We start from the raw sequence: 26406 nt of genomic DNA on the forward strand, positions 1-26406 counted from the left end.
CTCCTCTCTTCCCTCCCTCCTCTCCCTCCTCTCTTCTTCCCTCCCTTCTTTCCTCCCTTCTTTCCTCCCTAAATCTCTCTCCTTAAACAACCATTATTTCTTTATGTCTGTCTGTTTAGGGTGTCTATCTATCCATCTGTCTATCCACATGTCTGTCTATACACACACACACACACACACACACACACACACACACACACACACACACACACACACACACACACACACACACACACACACCATACTTTACCACACACAAGCACACTACACCACGCACTACCACACCAGTCACTACCCCCCCCACACACCACACCCTACCACACTACTCCACCAACACCACCACACCAGTCACTACCCCCCCACACACACCACACCCTACCACACTACTCCACCACACACCACCACACCAGTCACTACCCCCCCCACACACACCACACCCTACCACACTACTCCACCACACACCACCACACCAGTCACTACCCCCCCCACACACACCACACCCTACCACACTACTCCACCACACACCAGTCACTACCCTACACCACACACAAACCACACCCTACCATACTACACCACACACCACCTCACCAGTCACTACCCTACACCACATCACACCTGCCTACACCACAACATACTCTCCCACACATCACTAAAAAATGAATGCTGGGTGGTTAAGGACGTTCCCTAACTCCTCTCCCGTTGCGATTTGTTTTGTTTATTACACCTTACTGTCCTCCTCTGTGCTTCATAAATCCTTCCAACATCGCCATACTCTGCATGAATAACGTACACAAGGATATTAACCAGCCATATGCAAAAATAAACGCTAAGGAAGAGGTGTTAGGGAGCTTCCATACCCGACAGGAATACGAACCCAGCTCCCTAACACTTCATCCTTAGCGATTTAGTTTTAGATATGGCTGGTTAGTATCCTTTTGTACGTTTTATTTGTGCAGAGTATGGCGATGTTTGAAGGATTTATGCAGCACAGCCTTGGACAGTAAGGTGTAATAAACAAAATAAATCGCATAGGAAAAGGTGTTAGGGAGATAAGAACATCCTCAGCAGATAAGAATGTAAAAATATGAATTTCTTTTGGTTGAGTTAGTAAATGTGTTTGTTGGAACGAGGGAGGGAAGGAGGAAGGAGGGAAGGAAGGGAGAAATGAAGGAAGGAAGGGAGAAATGATGGAAGGGAGAATTGAATGAATGAATGGAGAAATGAATGAATGAAGGAAGGAGAGGAGAAATGAAGGAAGGAGGGGAGAAATTATGGAAGGAAGGGAGAACTGAATGAATGAATGAAGGGAGAAATGAATGAATGAATGAAGGAAGGAAGGGAGAAATGAAGGAAGGAAGGGAGAAATGATTGAATGAAGGAAGGAAGGGAGAAATGATTGAATGAAGGAAGGAAGGGAGAAATGAATGAAGGAAGGAAGGGGGAAATTAATGAATGAAGGAAGGAAGAAATGAATGAAGGAAGGAAGGGAGAAATGAATGAAGGATGGAAGGGAGAAATGAATGAAGGAAGGAAGGAAGGGAGAAATGAATGAAGGACGGAAGGGAGAAATGAATGAAGGACGGAAGCGAGAAATGAATGAAGGAAGGAAGGGAGAAATGAATGAAGGAAGGAAGGGAGAAATGAATGAATGAAGGAAGGAAGGGAAAAATGAATGAATGAAGGAAGGAAGGGAGAAATGAATGAAGAAAGGAAGGGAGAAATGAATGAAGAAAGGAAGGGAGAAATGAATGAAGGAAGGAAGGGAGAAATGAATGAATGAAGGAAGGAAGGGAGAAATGAATGAAGAAAGGAAGAGAGAAATGATTGAAGGAAGGAAGGAAGGGAGAAATGAATGAATGAAGGAAGGGAGAAATGAATGGATAAATATGTGAATGAATGAAGGAAAGAATTATGGGAAAAATGAAGCCATGAGTGAAGAAAGGAAGGAAAGAAGGAAACGAATGAAGGAAAGAAAGGTAGCTGAAGAATTAGCTGTGCAGGTTGAGAGAGAGAGAGAGAGAGAGAGAGAGAGAGAGAGAGAGAGAGAGAGAGAGAGTAAAAACAAACCTTGGGCAAGATAAGAGAGAGAGAGAGAGAGAGAGAGAGAGAATAAAAACAAACTTTGAACAAGATAAGGGAGGAGAGAGAGAGAGAGAGAGAGAGAGAGAGAGAGAGAGAGAATAAAAACAAACTTTGAACAAGATAAGGGAGGAGAGAGAGAGAGAGAGAGAGAGAGAGAGAGAGAGAGAGAGAGAGAATAAAAACAAACTTTGAACAAGATAAGGGAGGAGAGAGAGAGAGAGAGAGAGAGAGAGAGAGAATAAAAACAAACTTTGAACAAGATAAGGAGAGAGAGAGAGAGAGAGAGAGAGAGAGAGAGAGAGAGAGAGAGAGAATAAAAACAAACTTTGAACAAGATAAGGAGAGAGAGAGAGAGAGAGAGAGAGAGAGAGAGAGAGAGAGAGAGAGAGAGTAAAAACAAACTTTGAACAAGATAAGGAGAGAGAGAGAGAGAGAGAGAGAGAGAGAGAGAATAAAAACAAAAATATAAAAAGAGAGAGAGAGAGAGAGAGAGAGAGAGAGAGAGAGAGAGAGAGAGAATAAAAACAAACTTTGAACAAGATAAGGGAGGAGAGAGAGAGAGAGAGAGAGAGAGAGAGAGAGAGAGAGAGAGAATAAAAACAAACTTTGAACAAGATAAGGGAGGAGAGAGAGAGAGAGAGAGAGAGAGAGAGAGAGAGAGAGAGAGAGAGAGAGAGAGAGAATAAAAACAAACTTTGAACAAGATAAGGGAGAGAGAGAGAGAGAGAGAGAGAGAGAGAGAGAGAGAGAGAGAGAGAGAGAGAGAGAGAGAGAGAGAGAGAGAGAATAAAAACAAACTTTGAAAAAGATATGGTGAGAGAGAGAGAGAGAGAGAGAGAGAGAGAGAGAGAGAGAGAGAGAGAGAGAGAATAAAAACAAACTTTGAACAAGATAAGGAGAGAGAGAGAGAGAGAGAGAGAGAGAGAGAGAGAGAGAGAGAGAGAGAATAAAAACAAACTTTGAACAAGATGAGGGGAGGAGAGAGAGAGAGAGAGAGAGAGAGAGAGAGAGTAAAAGCAAACCTTAGGCAAGATAAAAGAGAGAGAGAGAGAGAGAGAGAGAGAGTAAAAGCAAACCTTAGGCAAGATAAAAGAGAGAGAGAGAGAGAGAGAGAGTAAAAGCAAACCTTAGGCAAGATAAAAGAGAGAGAGAGAGAGAGAGAGAGAGAGAGAGAGAGTAAAAGCAAACCTTAGTCAATATAAAAGAGAGAGAGAGAGAGAGAGAGAGTAAAAGCAAACCTTAGGCAAGATAAAAGAGAGAGAGAGAGAGAGAGAGAGAGTAAAAGCAAACCTTAGGCAAGATAAAAGAGAGAGAGAGAGAGAGAGAGAGAGAGAGAGAGAGAGAGAGTAAAAGCAAACCTTAGGCAAGATAAAAGAGAGAGAGAGAGAGAGAGAGAGAGAGAGAGTAAAAGCAAACCTTAGGCAAGATAAAAGAGAGAGAGAGAGAGAGAGAGAGAGAGAGAGAGAGAGTAAAAGCAAACCTTAGGCAAGATAAAAGAGAGAGAGAGAGAGAGAGAGAGAGAGAGAGAGAGAGAGAGAGAATAAAAACAAACTTTGAACAAGATAAGGAGAGAGAGAGAGAGAGAGAGAGAGAGAGAGAGTAAAAGCAAACCTTGGGCAAGATAAGAGAGAGAGAGAGAGAGAGAGAGAGAGAGAGAGAGAGAGTAAAAGCAAACCTTGGGCAAGATAAGAGAGAGAGAGAGAGAGAGAGAGAGAGAGAGAGAGAGAGTAAAAGCAAACCTTGGGCAAGATAAGAGAGAGAGAGAGAGAGAGAGAGAGAGAGAGAGAGAGAGAGAGAGAGAGAGAGAGAGAGAGAGAGAATAAAAACAAACTTTGAACAAGATAAGGAGAGAGAGAGAGAGAGAGAGAGAGAGAGAGAGAGAGAGAGAGAGAGAGAGAATAAAAACAAACTTTGAACAAGATAAGGAGAGAGAGAGAGAGAGAGAGAGAGAGAGAGAGAGAGAATAAAAACAAACTTTGAACAAGATAAGGAGAGAGAGAGAGAGAGAGAGAGAGAGAGAGAGAATAAAAACAAACTTTGAACAAGATAAGGGAGGAGAGAGAGAGAGAGAGAGAGAGAGAGAGAGAGAGAGAGAGAGAGAGAGAGAGAGAGAGAGAGAGAGAATAAAAACAAACTTTGAACAAGATAAGGAGAGAGAGAGAGAGAGAGAGAGAGAGAGAGAGAGAGAGAGAATAAAAACAAACTTTGAACAAGATAAGGGAGGAGAGAGAGAGAGAGAGAGAGAGAGAGAGAGAGAGAGAGAGAGAGAGAGAGAGAGAGAGAGAATAAAAACAAACTTTGAACAAGATAAGGGGAGGAGAGAGAGAGAGAGAGAGAGAGAGAGAGAGAATAAAAACAAACTTTGAACAAGATAAGGGGAGGAGAGAGAGAGAGAGAGAGAGAGAGAAAGTTACATGAGTTACATAGATACACAGACCACACAGACCTTACGGTCCCTACGAGGTGGTCCGGCCTTAATACTAATATGCCTTAATACTAATACAGTGCATAGGAGCAGGAGAAAAGGATAGCACAGCAGAAGGCTCTCTCCCCCACCCTCCAGACCCTCCGGCATTTGCCGTACAGGAAACAAGAGAGGAAGTAATACCTTGCAGGAATGAAAAACCTGAAGGAATTTTATAGGATCGGCAGAAAGTAGAATAATATGAAAAAGGAAAATTTGGGCATACAGCCACATACATTATGCGTGCAATTTTTTTTAATGATTTTTTTAATATATAAAAAGATGAATAGAATGTTTATCTATTATATATTCCATAAAATATTGTCTGTGTCTAATAGACAGATGAATGCAGACGCGAATATGCAATAATTGCTCCATCCTAACTAAACGATACCAATTGCGTCGAGATACATGTCCAGTCTCTTTTTAAACATATTTATGGTACCACTTTCAATCACATTCCCAGGGAGTTTATTCCATTCGCTTACAACAGAGTAAGTGAAGAAGTTTTTGGTTGTATCAAGATTAGCCCTCCTTGCTTGCAACTTCATACCATTTCCTCGAGTTACAGTCTCGGCAATTACTGTGAATAGCTTGCTTGAATCAGTATTACTAAAGCCTTTTAGAATCTTAAAACATTCAATCAGTTGTCCTCTGAGTCTCCGTTTTCTAAGAGAGAATAGGTTTAATTCCCTGAGTCTCTCGAGGTATGGTTTATTCCTCAGGGACGGGATTAACTTGGTAGCCCTACGCTGGACCGCTTCCAGTATTTCTATATCTTTAATTAGGTGAGGCGCCCAAAATTGCACTGCAAACTCTAAGTGTGGCCTGACTATGCTTTTGTATAGGGGGATTACAATATCTTTGCATTTATATGTAAAATATATAGGGCCTAGGGCCCTGTTGGCTTTATTGGCGGCAGAGATACATTGATTCGAACATTTCAGATCGTCTGAAATTAGTACGCCTAGATCTTTAACTACTGAGGACTTGCTAATGATTTGGTCCTTCATTTCGTAATCATACCTTTTGTTTTTCTTCCAACATTGCAGTACTTGACATATACTTACATTGAAGGGCATTTGCCATTTTTCTGACCAGCTGACAATTTTGTTAAGATCATTTTGAATGTTAATTCTGTCTTCTTCAGTTAATATAGTGTTGCCGATTTTTGTGTCGTCCGCAAATTAGGAAATGAAGTTGTTTAGGCCAACATCGATATCGTTAATATACATAATAAATAAGACTGGTCCCAACACTGATCCCTGAGGAACACCACTGGTCACTGGAGCCCAGTCTGACTCTACTCCATTTATAACAACTCGTTGCTTTCTCTCAACAGCAACGTACCGGGTATCCTTCTATGAATATTTCCGTCAATTCCAAGTAATCTTACTTTTGTCATTAGTTTATCATGCGGCACTTTGTCAAAGGCTTTCTGGAAGTCTAAGTAGATTATATCAAGTGACCTGGTACAATCATTCATTTTAAAAAGTGTATCGTAAAACTCAATTAAATTTGTCACGCATGATCTCAGTGTTCTAAAGCCATGCTGGCTGTTCCTAATTACGTTATTAGTTTCTAGGAACTCAACTATCCTATCTCTAATTAATGATTCGAGGATCTTTCCCATGACAGAGGTTAGGCTAATCGGTCTATAATTACCTGGTTGATCTCTACTGCCCTTTTTATATATAGGGGTCACGTTAGCCAGTCTCCAGTCTGCTGGAACCTTTTCTTGTTGTAGGGACTTGTTAAAGATAGATGTTTGAGGACTGCATATTACATCCATCACATTTTTCAGTATTTTAGGGTAGAAATTGTCTGGGCCGGGAGTCTTATTACTGTTCATTTTATTAAGTTTATCTCTCACTTCATTACTGCTAATATGCATATCACTTAGTGCGTTTTGGGTTGATATTTGATGCTCTTCGATGGTGTCATTGGCGTCTACTGTGAAAACTGAACGGAAAAACTTGTTTAAAGTAGAGAGAGAGAGAGAGAGAGAGAGAGAGAGAGAGAAATGTGTGCAGGTAGGGGCCGAAGCTATACAAAGCCGGCCTCTCCAAACTTCATATAAACAAACCAGGGAATTAGTGAAGGAAGAATTGGATGATTGGAAGGGAAGGAGGGAGGCAACGAGGAAGAAGAAAGGGAGGGAAGGAGGAAAGAAGGAAGGGAGAAGGAAAGAGGGAGGGAGGGAAGAAGGAGAGGAGAAGGATAGAGGGAAGGAGAGAAGAAGGAGGGAAGGAGGGAGAGAAAGTAGGGAAGGAAGGTTCTGGGTAGGAGCCGAGATGGTGCCAAGCCAGACCCTCCAGACTTGAAGTAAAGGAAGGAAGATTGATGTGGGAAGGAAGGGAGAAGGAAGGGAGGAAGGAAGGAAGGAAGGAGGAGGGAAGGAAGGAAAGAACGAACGAAAGAAGGAAGGAAGGAGGGAAGAAAGGAGAGAAGGAAGGAAGGAAGGGAGGAAGGAAAGAAGGAAGGAGGGAAGGAAGGAAAGAAGGAAGGTAGGAGGGAAGGAGGAAACACGAAGGAAAAGGAGAATGAAGGATGAAGGAAAAGAAGGAAAGAAAGGAGAAGTCTGTGAGAGAGAAAGGAAGAGGGAGGAAAAGGAAGGAAAGAGGGAGGAACGGAAGAAGGAAGAGGGAGAGTAATAAAGTATGGATTAGGAAGGAAGAAATGAGGAGAAGGGGAGGGAATACACACACACACACACACACACACACACACACACACACACACACACACACACACACACACACAGAGCACCTATATACTCTAAATTCCACAGCGACGCAAATGAAAAAAACTGTTCAGAAAAGTTATAATTTTAGATTTGGGGAGCTACCGTAACACCTCTTCCCTAGCGACTTATCCTACACGGCACACTACATAATCCCGCTGTATTATAGAAGAAAATATTTAGAGTTATACACAGAGTATTTAGAGTTATACACAGACTGTTCAGAGTTGTACACAGAATATTCAGAGTTATTCACAGAATATTCAGAGTTTTGCGCAGAATATTTAGAGTTATGCGCAGAATGAGTTGCTTAGGAAAAGGTGTTAAGAAGTCCCCTGCAACACAATGGCTCTCTTTCTCTCCAGTTAAGGAAGCTCCCTAACACGTCTTCCTTAGCGATTTAGTTTTGGATATGGCTGGTTAATATCCTTTTGTACATTATTTATGCAGAGTACGGCTATGTGGATATGATGGAGAGTGAGAGACTGACGAGGAGAGTGTATGTGAGTGAGGTGGAGGGGGGGAGAGGGAGGGGGAGGCCAAGGATGAGATGGAGGGATGGAGAGGAGAGGTATAAGCGAGAGGGGGGTGTGAGCTGGGAGCAGGGCAGTGAAATGGCGGGGGACAGGGCGACGTGGAGGCGATTTGTTTGTGGCTACCCAGTACGGAATTGAGGCGTCTGGCAATAGATAGACAGATAGATAGACATTATTTATGCAGAGAATGGCTATGTTGGAAGGATTTATATAGCACGGAAGAGGGTAATAGGGTGGAATAACCAAAATAAATCGCTTAGGAAGAGGTGTTAGGGAGCTTCCATATGCGACGAGATGGTGGTTCTAAAATATTGCTGTGATTTTCGTGCTTGGCCACAGAAACAGCCATTGTTGCAGCGCCGTCTGAAGAAAATTGACAACTGGCGAAATACACTGAAATCCCTATCTGTGTTAATGGCTGTTGCAGATGGCTTCGTTCTTTACCCCTATGTATTGGTCAGACTTTGGCAGGAGGCCTGTGTGTGTGTGTATGGTTGTGTCCCTATTTATTATTATTATTATTATTATTATTATTATTGTTATTATTATTATTATTATTATTATTATTATTTTTATTATTATTATTATTATTATTATTGTTATTATTGTGGTTGTTGTTGTTGTTATTATTATTATTATTATTATTATTATTGTTATTATTATTATTATTATTATTATTATTATTATTATTATTATTATTGTTGTTGTTGTTATTATTATTTTATTTTATTTTATTATTATTATTATTATGCAATTTCCCGGTGCGAGAGAGAGAGAGAGAGAGAGAGAGAGAGAGAGAGAGGGAGGGAGGGAGGGAGAGAAAGAGAGAGACAGAGAGACAGAGAGAGAATGAAAATCTGCATGTGTGTGTGTGTGTGTGTGTGTGTGTGTGTGTGTGTGTGTGTGTGATAAATACAAACTTTAGGCTTTACATGAAAAAAGTTAAGGATTTTTAATTTAATCAAAAACTTATTTGTGGTCGGGATGCTGATTTCTGAGAGAGAGAGAGAGAGAGAGAGAGAGAGAGAGAGAGAGAGAGCCTGTGGTGGAGGCAGCCTTTATCTCACTCACCGCCACATCTTCCATTATATTAGATTAAAAACGTCTCTCTCTCTCTCTCTCTCTCTCTCTCTCTCTGAGCTACAAATCGTCACCAGACACTAATTTCTTTACTTCATCAATTATAGTTTCTTTAAATGAGAGAGAGAGAGAGAGAGAGAGAGAGAGAGACAACCTTAAAACAACAGGACACCAAGTAATCCAGTCATTCCCAACTCAACGTCAGAGCTTTAGAGGCTCCCTAACACCTCTTCCTTAGCGATTTATTTTTGGATGCAACTAGTTAATATAAGTTTTTGTTTTGTTAATGAAGTGTATGGTAATGACGATCGATCGAGCGAAGCGATCGAGCGATGTTTATTCTAAGTTTGACAATAAGAGGCCCAACCCGACACACACACACACACACACACACACACACACACACACACACACACACACACACACGAATGACAATTTTAGATGTGGGCAATTGTTGATTCTGGTGGGGTGGGGGGGGCCTTCCTCCCTCTGGCTCCAGGCAAAAACTTTCTCGTGTGCCGACCACCGTGTCCCTGGGGGGGTCCGCTGCGGGGCCACATCCAGCATTTCTGGTCTTTTACAGTACGCCTGGACCAACCTTCTTGTGTTTCGGTCTCCGGGGTGTGGCAGTCTCTCCACATTTCGTTTCGTGTCGTTTCGTTTCTAAAGCCTCCCTATTCAGTCCCTTGTCTCTGAGGTCACACTCTGTGATCCTGCCCCGGGTCTTTTTCGGTCTGCCTCTCACAACCCTCCCCCAACATTCATACCTCTCACCCTCCACACCCAGTTGTCATCCCCAATCCTCTCCACATGCCCAAACCATCTCAGTCTACCCCTCCTCATCACAAGACCAATACACTCCAGTTCCATCCTTCCTCCCAAACCATCTCAACCTACCCCTCCTCATCACAGCACCAATACACTCCAGTCCCATCCTTCCTCCCAAACCATCTCAATTTACCCCTCCTCATCACAACACCAATACACTCCAGTCCCATCCTTCCTCCCAAACCATCTCAATCTACCCCTCCTCATCACAACACCAATACACTCCAGTCCCATCCTTCCTCCCAAACCATCTCAATCTACCCCTCCTCATCACAACACCAATACACTCCAGTCCCATCCTTCCTCCCAGACCATCTCAGTCTACCCCTCCTCATCACAACACCAATACACTCCAGTCCCATCCTTCCTCCCAAACCATCTCAATCTACCCCTCCTCATCACAACACCAATACACTCCAGTCCCATCCTTCCTCCCAAACCATCTCAGTCTACCCCTCCTCATCACAACACCAATACACTCCAGACACATCCTTCCTCCCAAACCATCTCAATCTACCTCTCCTCATCACAACACCAATACACTCCAGTCCTATCCTTCCTCCCAAACCATCTCAATCTACCCCTCCTCATCACAACACCAATACACTCCAGTCCCATCCTTCCTCCCAAACCATCTCAATCTACCCCTCCTCATCACAACACCCATACACTCCAGTCCCATCCTTCCTCCCAAACCATCTCAATCTACCCCTCCTCATCACAACACCCATACACTCCAGTCCCATCCCTCCCCTCAACTCTTCCATCATAAACCCAGCCCTCCCAGGCCTCACACTCAGGGACGCACTGCAGCACATCCACCTAATCACCGTCATTTCTGTGCATTTTAGCCTACGAATATCCTCTTCCATTACATTTGCTTTTTAAACTGTCTAACACACTTCTCTGCTGGTGCTGTCAGTCCTTCAAAGTAATAACTGGCCAATTCCGGAGCTGTCTTCCTAGGCCTGTCCTTCTCTCCCACCGCCTATGACCTCCAGTGTTTGAAGTGCAGTGTTTCCAGGCAGCTCCTAATGACCTAATCTTAATTTCACTCCCTGGCTGGTTCAATATCACATTAAAAACAGCAAGCTTTGTAGTCGCAAAGCCTTGGGTTCTTTATTTTCCGAGTAAAAAAGCTCCATCTCATAATACAAGCACTGCGGACATAAACAGTGATCCAGCCTGTGCGATAAATGGAAAGAAAATGAGAAAGTATTTGTGGAAAAGGGGCGGCATTTCTCGTGTATTTAGGAAGCTTACTAACACATTTTCCTTAGCGATTTATTTTCGGATATGGCTGGTTAGTTATCTGTCTATCTATCTATCTATCTATTGCCAGACGCCTTAATCCCGTAAGGGGTGGCCACAAACAAATCGCCTCCATGTCGCCCTGTCCCCCGCTATTTCACTGCCCTGCTCTCAGCTCACACCCCCTCTCTCATATACCTCTCCACTCCATCCCTCCATCTCATCCTTGGCCTCCCCCTCCCTCTCTCCCCCCCTCCACCTCTCTCACACACACTCTCCTCGTCAGTCTCTCACATTCCATCTCTCCACATGGCGATGTCAGAATTATTACAGTAACGCAGAAGACGACGACGAAGTGTAATAAGCAAACTAAATCGCTAAGGAAGAGGTGTTAGGGAGCTTCCTCTTGTCTGCGAATTTCAGGACTTACCAGATATCATTGACCTGGTGACTGACGGTTGGCCAGGAGTATTATTGGTTTATTATTATTATTATTATCATCACCATCATTATTATTATTGTTGTTATTATTATTATTAATTATTATTATTATTATTATTATTATTATTATCATCACCATCATTATTATTATTGTTGTTATTATTATTATTAATTATTATTATTATTATTATTATTGTTACTACTACTACTACTCCCAAAATGAGTGTTTATATTCTTATACCAGTTTTTATTCCACCTTTATTTGGAAGAGTTAGGGGTCAGCCAAAAGGTAGATATGATGCCTGTTGTTAGGGCAATTGGTCGGAGGTCAAGGTCAGAGGGAAAAGGCAAACATTAACCATCAGGATCAGTGTAGGAAAAGTGTATGGTAGGATACTTATAGACAGAGTTAGAGAAAGAACAGAGAAATTAGTTGGAGAAGAACAGGGAGGCTTTAGGAAGGGAAGAGGTTGTGTAGATCAGATATTCATTCTTAGGTATTTAGTGGAAAAGTTTCTAGAGAAGGGAAAGAAGTTGTATGCGGCTTTCATGGATTTGGAGAAAGCACATGACAGGGTGGATAGACAAGGATTGTGGAAAGTATTAAGAATATATGGAGTAGATGGGAAGTTGTTGAATGCTGTGAAGAGTATGTACGATGGTGCGAAGGCTGCAGTGTGTGTGGATGGTGAACTAAGTGAATTTTTCTCTTTGAAAGTTGGGTTGAAACAGGGATGTGTCATGTCTCCATGGTTGTTCAATCTGTACATGGATGGGGTAATAAAAGAGGTACAAGGTAGGGTAGTGGATGTTGGAGTGGCCCTGGTGAGAGAGGATAGTGTTTGGAAACTCCCTGTACTGTTGTTTGCAGATGATACTGTGTTGTTGAGTGAAGACGACGAAGGGGAGCTGCAAGGCTTGGTGGATGAGTTTGAGAGAGTGTGTAAGAAACGGAAGCTAAAGGTGAATGTAGGGAAGAGTAAAGTGATGGATCTTTGAGAGAGGTGAAGTCAGTGAATGTACAGCGAGGTTGGATGGTGAGGAATTGGAAAATGTGAGTACGTTTAAGTACTTGGGTAGTGTGATGAGTAAGGATGGAGGTTTGGAGGATGAAGTGCTTGAATGGGTACAGCAGGGAAGAAAGGTTGCTGGTTCTTTGGAAGCAGTGATAAGAAACAGGGAAGTGAGCATGGAAGTGAAAAAGTTACTACATGACAGTATTGTGATACCAACTCTAACGTACGGAAGTGAAGCTTGGACATTGTTGGGAGGACACAAGTCAAGAGTGAGAGCAGTGGAAATGAGTTATTTAAGAGGAGCCTGTGGAGTCACATGGAGAGACAGGCTGACGAATGAGGATATAAAGGAGCGTTGTGGTGTGGATGTGGATGTGATAGGAAGCGTTATGAGGAACACACTGAGGTGGTTTGGCCATGTGGAGAGGATGGAGGGTGAAAGACTGACGAAGAGAGTGTATGTGAGTGAGGTGGAGGGGGGAAGAGGGAGGGGGAGGCCGAGGATGAGATGGAGGGATGGGGTGGAGAGGTATATGAGAGAGGGGGGTGTGAGTTGGGAGCAGGGCAGTGAAATGGCGTGGGACAGGGCGACTTGGAGGCGATTTGTTTGTGGCCACCCCAAACAGGATTGAGGCGTCTGGCAATAGATAGATAAATCAGTGTAAATAGCCTTTGTCCAATTTAGAGTGAAAGACTAACTAGGAGAGAGTATGTGAATGAGATGGAAAGGGGGAGAGGGAGGGGGAGACCGAGGATGAGATGGAGGGATGGGGTAGAGAGGTATATGAGAGAAAGGGGTGTAAGCTGGGTAGATGGTGAGTGAGAGACTAACTAGGAGAGGGTATGTGAGTGAGGTGGAGGGGAGGAGAGGGAGGGGGTGACCGACGGTAAGATGGAGGATGGGGAAGAGAGGTATATGGGTGAGGGGGATGTGAGTTGGGGGGATGGAGGGTGAGAAACTAACTAGGGCAGTGTATGGGAGTGAGATAGAGGAGGGGGGAGAGGGAGAGGGTGACCGAGGATGATATGGAGAGATGGATTGGAAAGGTGTATGAGACAGGGGACGTAAGTTGTGGGGGAGGGCAGCGAAATCACAGAGGACAGGGCGACATGGAGGCGATTTGTTTGTGGCCACCCCTTACGGGATTAAGGCGTCTGACTATAGATAGATAGATACAGTAGACTGATTGATCTTACTTGAGCCAAAGCTAGTGGAAGGGTTAGGGCTCAGGCAAGGATTAAGTAATTCTTTTTTTAGGGCAATCAGTCGAAGGTTAGGGGTCATATGCGTGGTGGTTAAGTAAATTCCCTAACACCTCTCCCTTACCGATTTATTTCTTCTTATGCCTGGCTAGTATCGAATGTACGCTGATTATGGTGATACTGGAATGATTTAGGTGGCGCGGACGAGGACGGCAAGGTGCACTAAGCTAAGTAAATCGCTTAGGAAGAAGTGTTAGGGAGCTTCCCGACGATGCCAGTTGGTGGACGCGGGTATTGCACACTCATCATTCATTCTTCCTTATATATAGTTGAATTATTTTTTTATTAACAAGATTATCTATTTATTTATTGATTTACTTAGTGTTAATAATATGTATCACACTATGCTTCTCCTTCTTCCTAAATTACTCTCTCTCTCTCTCTCTCTCTCTGAACTGCACATCTCTTGACACACACACACACACACACACACACACACACACACACACACACACACACACACACACACACACAGCACGAACTCTTTCTCTCTCTCTCTCTCATCTGCATGTAAACACAGTGGTAAAATTAGAGTGAGAGTTGACTGTGGCCAGGGGAGAGAGAGAGAGAGAGAGAGAGAGAGAGAGAGAGAGAGAGAGAGAGAGAATGAGTGAGTTCATGCATGTGTGTGTGTGTGTGTGTGTGTGTGTGTGTGAGAGAGAGAGAGAGAGAGAGAGAGAGAGAGAGAGAGAGAGAGAGAGAAAGTGAGTGAGTTCGTGCATGTGTGTGTGTGTGTGTGTGTGTGTGTGTGTGTGTGTGTGTGTGTGTGTGTGTGTGTGTGTGTGAAAGAGAGAGAGAAAGTGAGTGAGTTCGTGCATGTGTGTGTGTGTGTGTGTGTGTGTGTGTGTGTGTGTGTGTGTGTGTGTGAGAGAGAGAGAGAGAGAGAGAGAGAGAGAGAGAGAGAGAGAGAGTTACATAGAGTTACATAGATACACAGACCACACAGACCTTACGTTCCCTACGAGGTGGTCCGACCTTAATCCTAATATAGTGCATAGGAGCAGCAGAAAAGGATAGCATAGCAGAAGGCTCTCTCCCCCACCCTCCAGACCCTCCGGCATTTGCCGTACAGGAAACAAGAGAGGAAGTAATACCTTGCAGGAATGAAAAACCTGAAGGAATTTTATAGGATCGGCAGAAAGTAGAATAATATGAAAAAGGAAAATTTCGGCATACAGCCACATACTTACTCTGTGCATGCATTTTTTTTTTTTTCTTAATCAAAAGATGAATCTATTATATATATCGTAAAATATTGTCTGTGTCTAATAGACACATGAATACAGACGCGAATATGCAATGATTGCTCCATCCTAACTAAACGATACCAATTGCGTCGAGATACATGTCCAGTCTCTTTTTAAACATATTTATGGTACCACTTTCAATCACATTCCCAGGGAGTTTATTCCATTCGCTTACAACAGAGTAAGTGAAGAAGTTTTTGGTTGTATCAAGATTAGCCCTCCTTGCTTGCAACTTCATACCATTTCCTCGAGTTACAGTCTCGGCAATTACTGTGAATAGCTTGCTTGAATCAGTGTTACTAAAGCCTTTTAGAATCTTAAAACATTCAATCAGTTGTCCTCTGAGTCTCCGTTTTCTAAGAGAGAATAGGTTTAATTCCCTGAGTCTCACGAGGTATGGTTTATTCCTCAGGGACGGGATTAACTTGGTAGCCCTACGCTGGACCGCTTCCAGTATTTCTATATCTTTAATTAGGTGAGGCGCCCAAAATTGCACTGCAAACTCTAAGTGTGGCCTGACTATGCTTTTGTATAGGGGGATTACAATATCTTTGCTTTTATATGTAAAATGTCTTTTGATGAAGCCTAGGGTCCTGTTGGCTTTATTGGCGGCAGAGATACATTGATTCGAACATTTCAGATCGTCTGAAATTAGTACGCTTAGATCTTTAACTAGTGAGGACTTGCTAATGATTTGGCCCTTCATTTCGTAATCATACCTTTTGTTTTTCTTTCCGCATTGCAGTACCTGACATATACTTACATTGAAGGGCATTTGCCATTTTTCTGACCAGCTGATAATTTTATCAAGGTCATTTTGAAGGCTAATTCTGTCTTCTTCAGTTAATATAGTGTTGCCGATTTTTGTGTCGTCCGCAAATTTAGAAATGAAGTTGTTTAGGCCAACATCGATATCGTTAATATACATAATAAATAGGACTGGTCCCAACACTGATCCCTGAGGAACACCACTGGTCACTGGAGCCCAGTCTGACTCTACTCCATTTATAACGACTCGTTGCTTTCTCTCACTTAACCAGCAACGTATCCACCTATGAATATTTCCGTCAATTCCAAGTGATCTTACTTTTGTCATTAGTTTATCATGCGGCACTTTGTCAAAGGCTTTCTGGAAGTCTAAGTAGATTATATCAAGTGACCTGGTACAATCATTCATTTTAAAAAGTGTATCGTAAAACTCAATTAAATTTGTCACGCATGATCTCTGCGTTCTAAAGCCATGCTGGCTGTTCCTAATTACGTTATTAGTTTCTTGGAACTCAACTATCCTATCTCTAATTAATGATTCGAGGATCTTTCCCAAGACAGAGGTTAGGCTAATTGGTCTATAATTACATGGTTGATCTCTACTGCCCTTTTTATATATAGGGGTCACGTTAGCCAGTCTCCAGTCTGCTGGAACCTTTTCTTGTTGTAGGGACTTGTTAAAGGTAGTTGTTAGAGGACTGCATATTACATCCATCACATTTTTTAGTATTTTAGGGTAGAAATTGTCTGGGCCGGGAGTCTTATTACTGTTCATTTTATTAAGTTTATCTCTCACATCATTACTGCTAATATGCATATCACTTAGTGCGTTTTGGGTTGATATTTGATGCTCTTCGATGGTGTCATTGGCGTCTACTGTGAAAACTGAACTGAAAAACTTATTTAAAGTAGAGGCAATTTCCTGATCGTCCGAGATAAGAGCACCCTCGTCGCTGATAAGTGGACCAACGCCCGCCTTGAGTCTCTTATTGCCGTTAATGTATCCATAAAAAAGCTTAGGATCCGTAGAACTTGTTTTTGCTACATCAATTTCAAATTGTCGTTTAGCTGTTCTAATGAGTTTTTTAACTTTTCTTCTACTGCTGGTATATTGCCCTGTGAGTAAATCACTGGTGTGACTTTTAAGCAAGGTGTGGAGACGGTTTCTTTCTTTAATTGCTCTGCTAATATCGGCATTAAACCACGCTGGTTTGTTTCTACCCATGTTTTGTCTGGATTTCATTGACACGTACTTGTATTGAGCGGTCATGAATACGTGCTTAAATTCTGCCCACATTTCGTTTACATCATTAATTCTTTCTATGTGCTCAGCTAGTGTACTCAGGGCGTCCTTTAGGCCGTTAAAATCTGCGTTTTTATAGTCCGGCATCTTAGTTTTACTTGTGCACTCATTATGTGAGAGGTTCATGGAAAATCTTATGAGATTATGATCGCTAGAGAGAGAGAGAGAGAGAGAGAGAGAGAGAGAAAGTGAGTGAGTTCGTGCATGTGTGTGTGTGTGTGTGTGTGTGTGTGTGTGTGTGTGTGTGTGTGTGTGTGAGAGAGAGAGAGAAAGTGAGTGAGTTCGTGCATGTGTGTGTGTGTGTGAGAGAGAGAGAGAGAGAGAGAGAGAGAGAGAGAGAGAGAGAGAGAAGGGGGTATGGGTCACTCTATCACTCAGGCCAAACCCAGTCCTTCTCACACATTGTCTGGCTCACTCTCTTGTTGTTATTCTCTGGGTCTCGCTTCAGTCAAAAATAAATCAATAATAAATCTAATAACTGGACACAAGAGAATGGCCGTCTTTGTGGAAATCTTTGGCCGTCTGGTTTATAATTCTGTCTATCTATATCTACCAGTCAATCTGTTTATCTATCTATCTATAGCCAGACGCCATAATCCCGTAAGGGGTGGCCGTTTGTCGTTGAGTTAGTTGTTTTACGGGGAGGGGCACTAACCCTCCACCAACCCACTTGTTGACACGTAGGGAACACGTATGGGTTGGTTATATGGTTACCACCCAGCGTCGTAAATGGTTTCCTGGCTTACAGGAAACCATTAGGCTTGTCACTCAATGTAAAGCCACCTGAAAAGGAAAGAAGAGTAATAAAAAGGGACAGGAAAGATGGGAGAAATAGGAAGAGAGGAGGACAGGCACAGAAAAAGAATGATAAGTGTGAAGGAAGAAGTAGGCAGCACTACATCAAGTGAGTGGATGATGGTGAGAAAGAGGAAGGGAGGAGGACAGACACGGGAAAATAATGATAAAGGTGATGGCAGAAGTAGGCAGCACTACATCAAGTGAGTGGATGGTGGTGAGAAATTGGAAGAAAGGAAGGCAGACACAGAAAAAGAATAATGAAGGTGAAGGAAGAAGTAGATAGCACTACATCAAGTGGGTGGATGATGGGAAAAATAAGAAGAGAGGAGGACAGACACAGAAAAAGAATGATAAAGGTGAAGGAAGAAGTAGGCAGCACTACATCAAGTGAGTGGATGATGATTATAATTGGCCATATTTAATTTAGTTTTTTTTTTGGGGGGGGAGGGGGAGACACTTTTTGCTCAATATGATGAAAGAAAAGGTGCAGGTTGGAAGTTGTGTGTGTGTGTGTGTGTGTGTGTGTGTGTGTGTGTGTGTGAGAGAGAGAGAGAGAGAGAGAGAGAGAGAGAGAGAGAGAAAGAGAGAGAGAGGTGAGGAGTGAGGGATGTATGAAAGAGAGTGAGAGGGTAATGGGGACTCGGGAGTCGGATAATGAGGGGCGGAGAGGGAGAGAATAGAGGAGGGGGAAGGAGTGGGGGAGGAGTAGAGTGAGGGGGAGAGGGAAAGGGAGGCAATGGAAGGGTATGGAAGAGTGGAAGAATGATGGCAGAAGTTCAGCCATTTATTGTAGACATAATTAGTTCCCTGCCCCATCATCTTAAATTCTCTCCCTCATACTGTTCCCTCCCTCCCTCCCTCTTTACCTCCTTCCCTCCTTCCTCTACCTCCCTTTCTCCCTCCCTCCCTCCTCTACCTCCCTCTCTCCTTCCCTCCCTCCCTCCCTCCCTCTTTTCTTTCTTTCCTCCGTCTCTTCCTTCATTCCACTTCTTTCCTTCCTTCACAATATTCCCTTCCTCCATCCCTCCCTTCCCCCCTCCCTTCTCTCTCTCTCTCTCTCTCTCACCATTCCTCCTTCCCTTTACCACCTTCCTCTTCTCCCTCTACTTTTCTCTCCCTCCCTCCCTCCCTCTTCTCCTCTTTTCTCTCCCCTTCTCTCCTCCCTCCCTCCCTCCCTTCACAAAGCTCCTCTTCTCATTACACTCACATCTGCTGAGGAAGAGGAAGAGGAAAAGGAAGAGGAGGAGGAGGAAGAGAAAGAGAGGAAGGAGGAGGAAGAGGAAGAGGGGGAGGAGGAGGAAGAGGAGGAGGAGGAGGAAGAGGAGGAGGAGGAAGAGGAAGAGGAGGAGGAGGAGGAAGAGGAAGAGGAGGAGGAGGAGGAAGAGGAAGAGGAGGAGGAGGAAGAGGAAGAGGGGGAGGAGTAAGACCCGTATTCTCATTGGTTAATGAAGCTCTCTAACACCTCTTCCTTAGCGATTTATATTGTTTATAGCACTTTACTGTCCTCCTCTGGGTTACATCAATCCTTCCAATATCGCCATATTCTGCATAAACACCGTACAAAAGGATATTAGCCAGCCATATCCAAAAATAAATCGCTTAGGAAGAGGTCTTAGGGAGCATCCTTAACCGAGGATAGTGAGGCAGGAGAAGAGGAGGAAGAGATGGAGGACGAAGACGTTATGATCGTGTTTTGAGTGGATTTGAAAATATAATACCTTTGCACCTTTCCCTTTGCGATTTGTTTTGTCTTTTACACTTCGGTATTCCCTTCTATCTGTCTATGGCCAGACGCCTTAATCTCGTAAGGGGTGGCCACAAACAAATCGCCTCCATGTCGCCCTGTTCCCCGCCATTTCACTGCCCTGCACCCAGCTCACATCCCCCTCTCTCATATACGAGTACCTCTCCACTTCATCCCTCCATCTCGTCCTTGGCCTTCCCCTCCCTCTGCCCCCCTCCACCTCACTCACATACACCTACACTATTATAATGATTTACAAAACTCAGTAGAGATTGATCAGGAGTTATGTGCAAAATAAATAGGTATGGAAAAAGTAATAGGGAGCCATGTGTGTCATAGATTGCGGCCCTATGTATGCATAAACAAGCCTTGAACTACACACACACACACACACACACACACACACACAATGCGTTCACCTTCTGCCAATCTTCTCCATCTTGAGGCTTGAATTCTGGGTAAATTCTGGGTGTAAATTCTGGGTGTAAATTCTGGGTGTAAATTCTGGGCTGAATGGTGGACTTGTATTTAGATTATTAAGGCCTTTATGTTGGAGGGGGTAGGGTGACGGTGAGGGGGTAGGGTGGGGGAGTAGGGTGCGGGTGAGGGGATAGGGTGAGAGGGTAGGGTGAATGTGAGGGTGTAGGGTGAGGGTGAGGGTAAGGGGGTGAGGATGTGGGTGAGGGTGAGGGGGTAGGGTGGGGGTGAGGGGATAGGGTGAGGGTGAGGGTAAGGGGGTAGGATGAGGGGGTAGGGTGAGGGTGAGGGTGAGGGTGGGGGTGAGGGTGAGGATGAGCGGGAGGGGATATGGTGAAGAGGTAGGGTGACGGTGAGGGTCGGGGTGGGGGTGGCGGTGGGGGTGACGGTTAGGGTGAGGGTGAAGGTGGGGGTGAGGGTGAAGGTGGGGGTAGGGTGAAGGTGAGGGTGTAGGGTGAGGGTGGAGGGTGAGGGTGGGGGTGAGGGTGAGGGTGAGGGGGTAGGGTGGAGGGTGAGGGTGAGGGGGTAGGGTGAGGGTGAGGGTGAGGGGGTAGGGTGAGGGGATAGGGTGAGGGGGTAGGGTGGAGGGTGAGGGGGAATGTAAAGGTAAGGAGAAGCCCCATTCTTGTTATTTTTATTTTTATTATTATTATTTTTGTTTACAATTTGTGTATGGTGAAGGTGATAAATAAATGACCGTCTGAGATATTTTCCTTCACGTAACACAGCGTCCTTTGGGAGAGAGTGGCCGCTGTCTTAATGCTCTGCTTGACCCTGTTAGAGCTACCTCCCTCTCTCTAATTCTTTCCCTTTTTAGATCAACAGCACACTGTCTTCATCGCCTTGATCAAACCAGACCTAATCGACATCTCGTGTTCCATATTATAGTCTCTCACACTCCCTCACTCGATCTAACTCTAGCTTTAATTGTCTCTCTGTCTCACTGTCTCACTCCATCTAACTCTTAGCTTTGTCTCTCCGTCTCTCCAGGTGCACAACGCCACTGCTGTGTTCATCGTCAACTTAACCCTGTCAGACCTGATGCTGGGAGTGTTCAACCTGCCCCTGGCCGCCTCGCTGTTCGTGCACCGCGCCTGGGTACACACGGGCTTCCTGTGCATGCTGTTCCCCTTCCTTCGCTACGGACTGGTGGCCGTGGCCGTCTTTACCGTCCTGGCCATCACCATCAACAGATACGTCATGATCGCACACCCCAAACTCTATCACAAGTTAGTAAGGGCAGACGTTAGATTTATTGATTTCCTATTCCTTTTGTCTCGTAGATTAGTTACATTAGTCACAACCTACCCTGTTGCAGAGGACCTGGTGCTGGAGAGGACGCCTTCACGTGGTGGCACCGATACGAACGGACGGAGGGACTACCCAGTTATACAAACGCCCCTCAGTTTCCCTCCTATCATCTGAAAGGTGGGTGGTGGGGTGTGGAAAAAGGGAAACTAAGACCTGCAGCCCACCGCGTGTACGCCCAGATGAACCTGTAGCCACAACAACAACAACATCAATAGAAAACATTAGGTTCAAAGCTTTTCCTTAACTCCATCAGCCCGAGGACGTTTTATTTAATTATCCCTACTACCAGTATTAAGGCACTAGAGTGAGTTAGGTGCAGTATTAAGGCACTAGAGTGAGTTAGGTGCAGTATTAAGGCACTAGAGTGAGTTAGGTGCAGTATTAAGGCACTAGAGTGAGTTAGGTGCAGTATTAAGGCACTAGAGTGAGTTAGGTGCAGTATTAAGGCACTAGAGTGAGTTAGGTGCAGTATTAAGGCACTAGAGTGAGTTAGGTGCAGTATTAAGGCACTAGAGTGAGTTAGGTGCAGTATTAAGGCACTAGAGTGAGTTAGGTGCAGTATTAAGGCACTAGAGTGAGTTAGGTGCAGTATTAAGGCACTAGAGTGAGTTAGGTGCAGTATTAAGGCACTAGAGTGAGTTAGGTGCAGTATTAAGGCACTAGAGTGAGTTAGGTGCAGTATTAAGGCACCAGAGTGAGTTAGGTGCAGTATTAAGGCACTAGAGTGAGTTAGGTGCAGTATTAAGGCACTAGAGTGAGTTAGGTGCAGTATTAAGGCACCAGAGTGAGTTAGGTGCAGTATTAAGGCACTAGAGTGAGTTAGGTGCAGTATTAAGGCACTAGAGTGAGTTAGGTGCAGTATTAAGGCACTAGAGTGAGTTAGGTGCAGTATTAAGGCACTAGAGTGAGTTAGGTGCAGTATTAAGGCACCAGAGTGAGTTAGGTGCAGTATTAAGGCACTAGAGTGAGTTAGGTGCAGTATTAAGGCACTAGAGTGAGTTAGGTGCAGTATTAAGGCACTAGAGTGAGTTAGGTGCAGTATTAAGGCACTAGAGTGAGTTAGGTGCAGTATTAAGGCACTAGAGTGAGTTAGGTGCAGTATTAAGGCACTAGAGTGAGTTAGGTGCAGTATTAAGGCACTAGAGTGAGTTAGGTGCAGTATTAAGGCACTAGAGTGAGTTAGGTGCAGTATTAAGGCAGTATTAAGGCACTAGAGTGAGTTAGGTGCAGTATTAAGGCACGAGTGAGTTAGGTGCAGTATTAAGGCACTAGAGTGAGTTAGGTGCAGTATTAAGGCACTAGAGTGAGTTAGGTGCAGTATTAAGGCACTAGAGTGAGTTAGGTGAAGTATTAAGGCACGAGTGAGTTAGGTGGAAGTTAGGTGCAGTACTAAGGTACTAGAGTGAGGTTTCCTAAGCAATTTATTTTGTTCATTACACCTCACTGTCCTCTTCTGTGTTATGTAAGTCCTTCCAATATCGCCATACTCATCATATTTAAAGCACAATAGGATATTAACCAGTCTTATTCAGTAATAAATCGCCGAGGAAGAGGTGTTAGGGAGCTTCCTTAACAGACAAGAATACGAGCACAAGTTGTTGTTGTTATATATACGTGAAGCGGTGGAGTGTAGCTTAAACTCACCCATCCCCTGCTGTACACCATCGTCCTTTCGGGGGATAGGGAGAGAGTTGAGGGACGTGTGTATAACTAGGCAGAGGACTCCCCCCCCCTGCTACACCAGTGCCACCATGTGAAGGCGACCCTCTCCAATTAGGGTAGAACAGTATAACAAAGACCACTTCCATCACTGACACCCTCACCTGTTTAGAATGACTAATCTCAGCAGGAAACAGTTTATAATGACTAATCTCAGCAGGAAACAGTTTATAATGACTAATCTCAGCAGGAAACAGTTTATAATGACTAATCTCAGCAGGAAACAGTTTATAATGACTAATCTCAGCAGGAAACAGTTTATAATGACTAATCTCAGCAGGAAACAGTTTATAATGACTAATCTCAGCAGGAAACAGTTTATAATGACTAATATCAGCAGGAAACAGTTTATAATGACTAATATCAGCAGGAAACAGTTTATAATGACTAATATCAGCAGGAAACAGTTTATAATGACTAATATCAGCAGGAAACAGTTTATAATGACTAATATCAGCAGGAAACAGTTTATTATGACTAATATCAGCAGGAAACAGTTTATTATGACTAATATCAGCAGGAAACAGTTTATAATGACTAATATCAGCAGGAAACAGTTTATAATGACTAATATCAGCAGGAAACAGTTTATTATGACTAATATCAGCAGGAAACAGTTTATTATGACTAATATCAGCAGGAAACAGTTTGTAATGGCTAATCAGCAGGAAACAGTTTATTATGACTAATATCAGCAGGAAACAGTTTATAATGACTAATATCAGCAGGAAACAGTTTATTATGACTAATATCAGCAGGAAGAGAGAGAGAGAGAGAGAGAGAGAGGGGGGGAGGGTTGTTTTCCACTAAGTAAAACACAACACTGACCTGGATATGTGTTTTGAGAGAGAGAGAGAGAGAGAGAGAGAGAGAGAGAGAGAGAGAGAGAGAGTGTGTGTGTGTGTGTGTGTGTGTGTGTGTGTGTGTGTGTTGGTCTGACAGGTGACGTAATATGGTGACGTATATTATGATAATTATTTCTGTCTTACGATGTTTTTCTCCTGCCTTTGTTTAGCTTTTGGGTCGTATTCTAGCTGGCATATAGGAGGCTTCGTAACACCTCTTCCTTACCGATTTATTTTGCATATTACACCTTACCCTTCTATCTATATATCTATTGCCGGACGCCTTAATCCCTTAAGGGGTGGCCACAAACAAATCGCCTCCATGTCACCCTGTCCCCCGCCGTTTCATTGCCCTGGTCCCAGCTCACAGCCTCCTCTCTTATATACCTCTCTACTCCATCCCTCCATCTCATCCTTGGCCTTGGCGATTTATTTTGCATATTACACCTTACCCTTCTCTAGTATGGTAATTTTCTCGTTTCAGTATCGACCTGGTTTGTATCAGTAACATACAAGAGAATTATGACGTGTACTGTACATCACTAGATTACTAAAGTAGATGTGCTGAGGAAAAGAAACATACAGTATCTCCAGTCACTTAGAAAACGGGTCTTCCACCTTAGTCTTTAGGAGTGACTCTCCTATTTCACTTTTGCTAAGGCCAGATACTTGTAGTCGCTAGTGGGAAGCTTGTCTAGCCCAGAGTGTTAAGAACTAGTTCATTACCCTCAGGGCTCAGGCCTTCCTTTACCCTAACACTTCAGACCCTGTTCATGAGTAATGTCACTGATGCTATGGCACGGCTTTTATATCTGTATCTGGTGCTGGTAAGGGAAGCCTTCATGCGATGGCACCGATATTACAAGACAGCCCTGCTCCCTAGTTACATAAATGTCCCTATTCCGAAAAGACTACAAGAGAAGGGCACATTCCTCCTGTAATCCACTCCATTCGTGTTCAGATGAACCTGTAGTCACAACTACTGTTAGCAGCACTACAACTGTCAATCATTACCTCCACTGTCATCACCTCTCACCACCCCTATTTTTCCTCAGGCTGTACACGCAGACGCTGCTGGCGGTGATGGTTGTGTCTACGTGGGTAGGTGCCTTTGGAGCCCTGGTGCCCACAGCCCTGAAAGTGTGGGGGACCTTTGGCTTGGACCCCACCATCGGCTCGTGCACCATTCTGCCAGACAGCGATGGATACTCGCCCAAGTCATTCCTCTTCGTGTTTGCATTCATGCTTCCGTGTGTGGCCATCTGTGTCTGTTATGCAAGGATTTTCTGCATCGTGCACCGTGCAGACAAACGAAGCCACAACAGTGATCAAAGCATCATCAGAGTGAATAGCAAACAAGACAAACAGAAAGGCAGCACTAAGCAGGAAGAAGGTGGAAAGTTGGGTGTGGCAGAAGAGAGGGACAGGGCAGACCCACATGAGGGTGGTGAGGCACGGGTGCATACACTGAGTGAGACTGTGCAGGTGGAGACACAGGTAAAGCTCACCTCCAACACCAGCTCCGTCAGTGTGGAAGTCCTGGAGGGTGGTGCCTCTCCCACCCACCCGGCCAGTGGTCACAGTGATGGCAGAGGCCAGTCACCTTCCCCAGGGGTGAGCGTCACGGTGCTTAGGCCTGAGGTCAATGGGCTGCCCGGCCATCCCTCAGGGGAGGAAGGGGTGGTGTCCTCCCCCATCAGAATATGTCCAACAAATACCCCAGACTCACCCGCCTCTGATGCAACAGGTGAGACAGGGCGGCGGCAGTCAAATGAATCAGCAAAGGGGGCATTTTCACAGTTGCGTGGGACATTCCGCAGGGCTCGGAGGGGATCACTCCTGACACGGCAGACTGCACTAAGTCCAAAGGACCAACGGCTCCTGAAGATGATTCTGGTGATCTTCTTGTCCTTTGTGGTGTGTTACCTGCCCATCACGCTGGTGAAGACATTCAGCAAGGATGACAAGCCTGTGTTGAACATCTTGGGTTTGCTGCTGGTCTACCTAACCACCTGCATCAACCCCATCATCTATGTGGTCATGTCCTCGGAGTATCGCCAGGCCTACCTCAGCCTCTTTGCCTGCAGTGTGGGTGCTGAGGCTGTCAATCGCTCCTTGACTAAGATTTCCTGAAGGTGTGTTAAGGGCATGTCCCGCCCCAGCCCAGTGACACCACACCTGCACCAGCCCTGCATCCCACACCTGCCTTCACTGTCTGCTCCTTACACCTTCCAGAGCCACACCCAGCCCAGCCACGGTTACTTTCTTCGTCGGGCACATTCTTCCCTCCTGTATGTGTGGCCAGTGGATGAGGCAGGCGTGGTTGGCACTGGGTCGCACTAGTCTTGCCGGGTCTCACCTGGGGCCACTGGGCAGTATTCTATGTGGCTTTGGAAATTTCATAACACTTCTACCTTGGCAATTTACTCTTAGCAGTACAAGTTAATGTCCTCCCGTGTGTCACTAATACAAACTTAGTCAATATTAAAA

At 44.3% G+C, this 26406-nt stretch overlaps 1 protein-coding gene across 1 annotated transcript in view; it reads left to right on the forward strand.

The window, feature by feature from the left end:
* Positions 1 to 26049, forward strand: part of LOC145390131 (G-protein coupled receptor moody-like) — a 29921-nt gene extending 3872 nt beyond the window's left edge. Inside the window, exons 2-4 of the mRNA XM_080265180.1 lie at positions 21032 to 21270; positions 24972 to 25298; positions 25344 to 26049. Of these exons, the coding sequence (XP_080121306.1) occupies positions 21032 to 21270; positions 24972 to 25298; positions 25344 to 26049 (1272 nt within the window). The remainder of the gene's footprint in view (positions 1 to 21031; positions 21271 to 24971; positions 25299 to 25343) is intronic.
* Positions 26050 to 26406: the final 357 nt, after the last annotated feature.

The sequence above is a fragment of the Coenobita brevimanus genome, unplaced genomic scaffold (genome assembly GCF_032717465.1).
Source record: "Coenobita brevimanus isolate Jiangsu-jjx unplaced genomic scaffold, ASM3271746v2 jjx.HiC_scaffold_2884, whole genome shotgun sequence".
Lineage (NCBI taxonomy): Eukaryota > Metazoa > Arthropoda > Malacostraca > Decapoda > Coenobitidae > Coenobita > Coenobita brevimanus.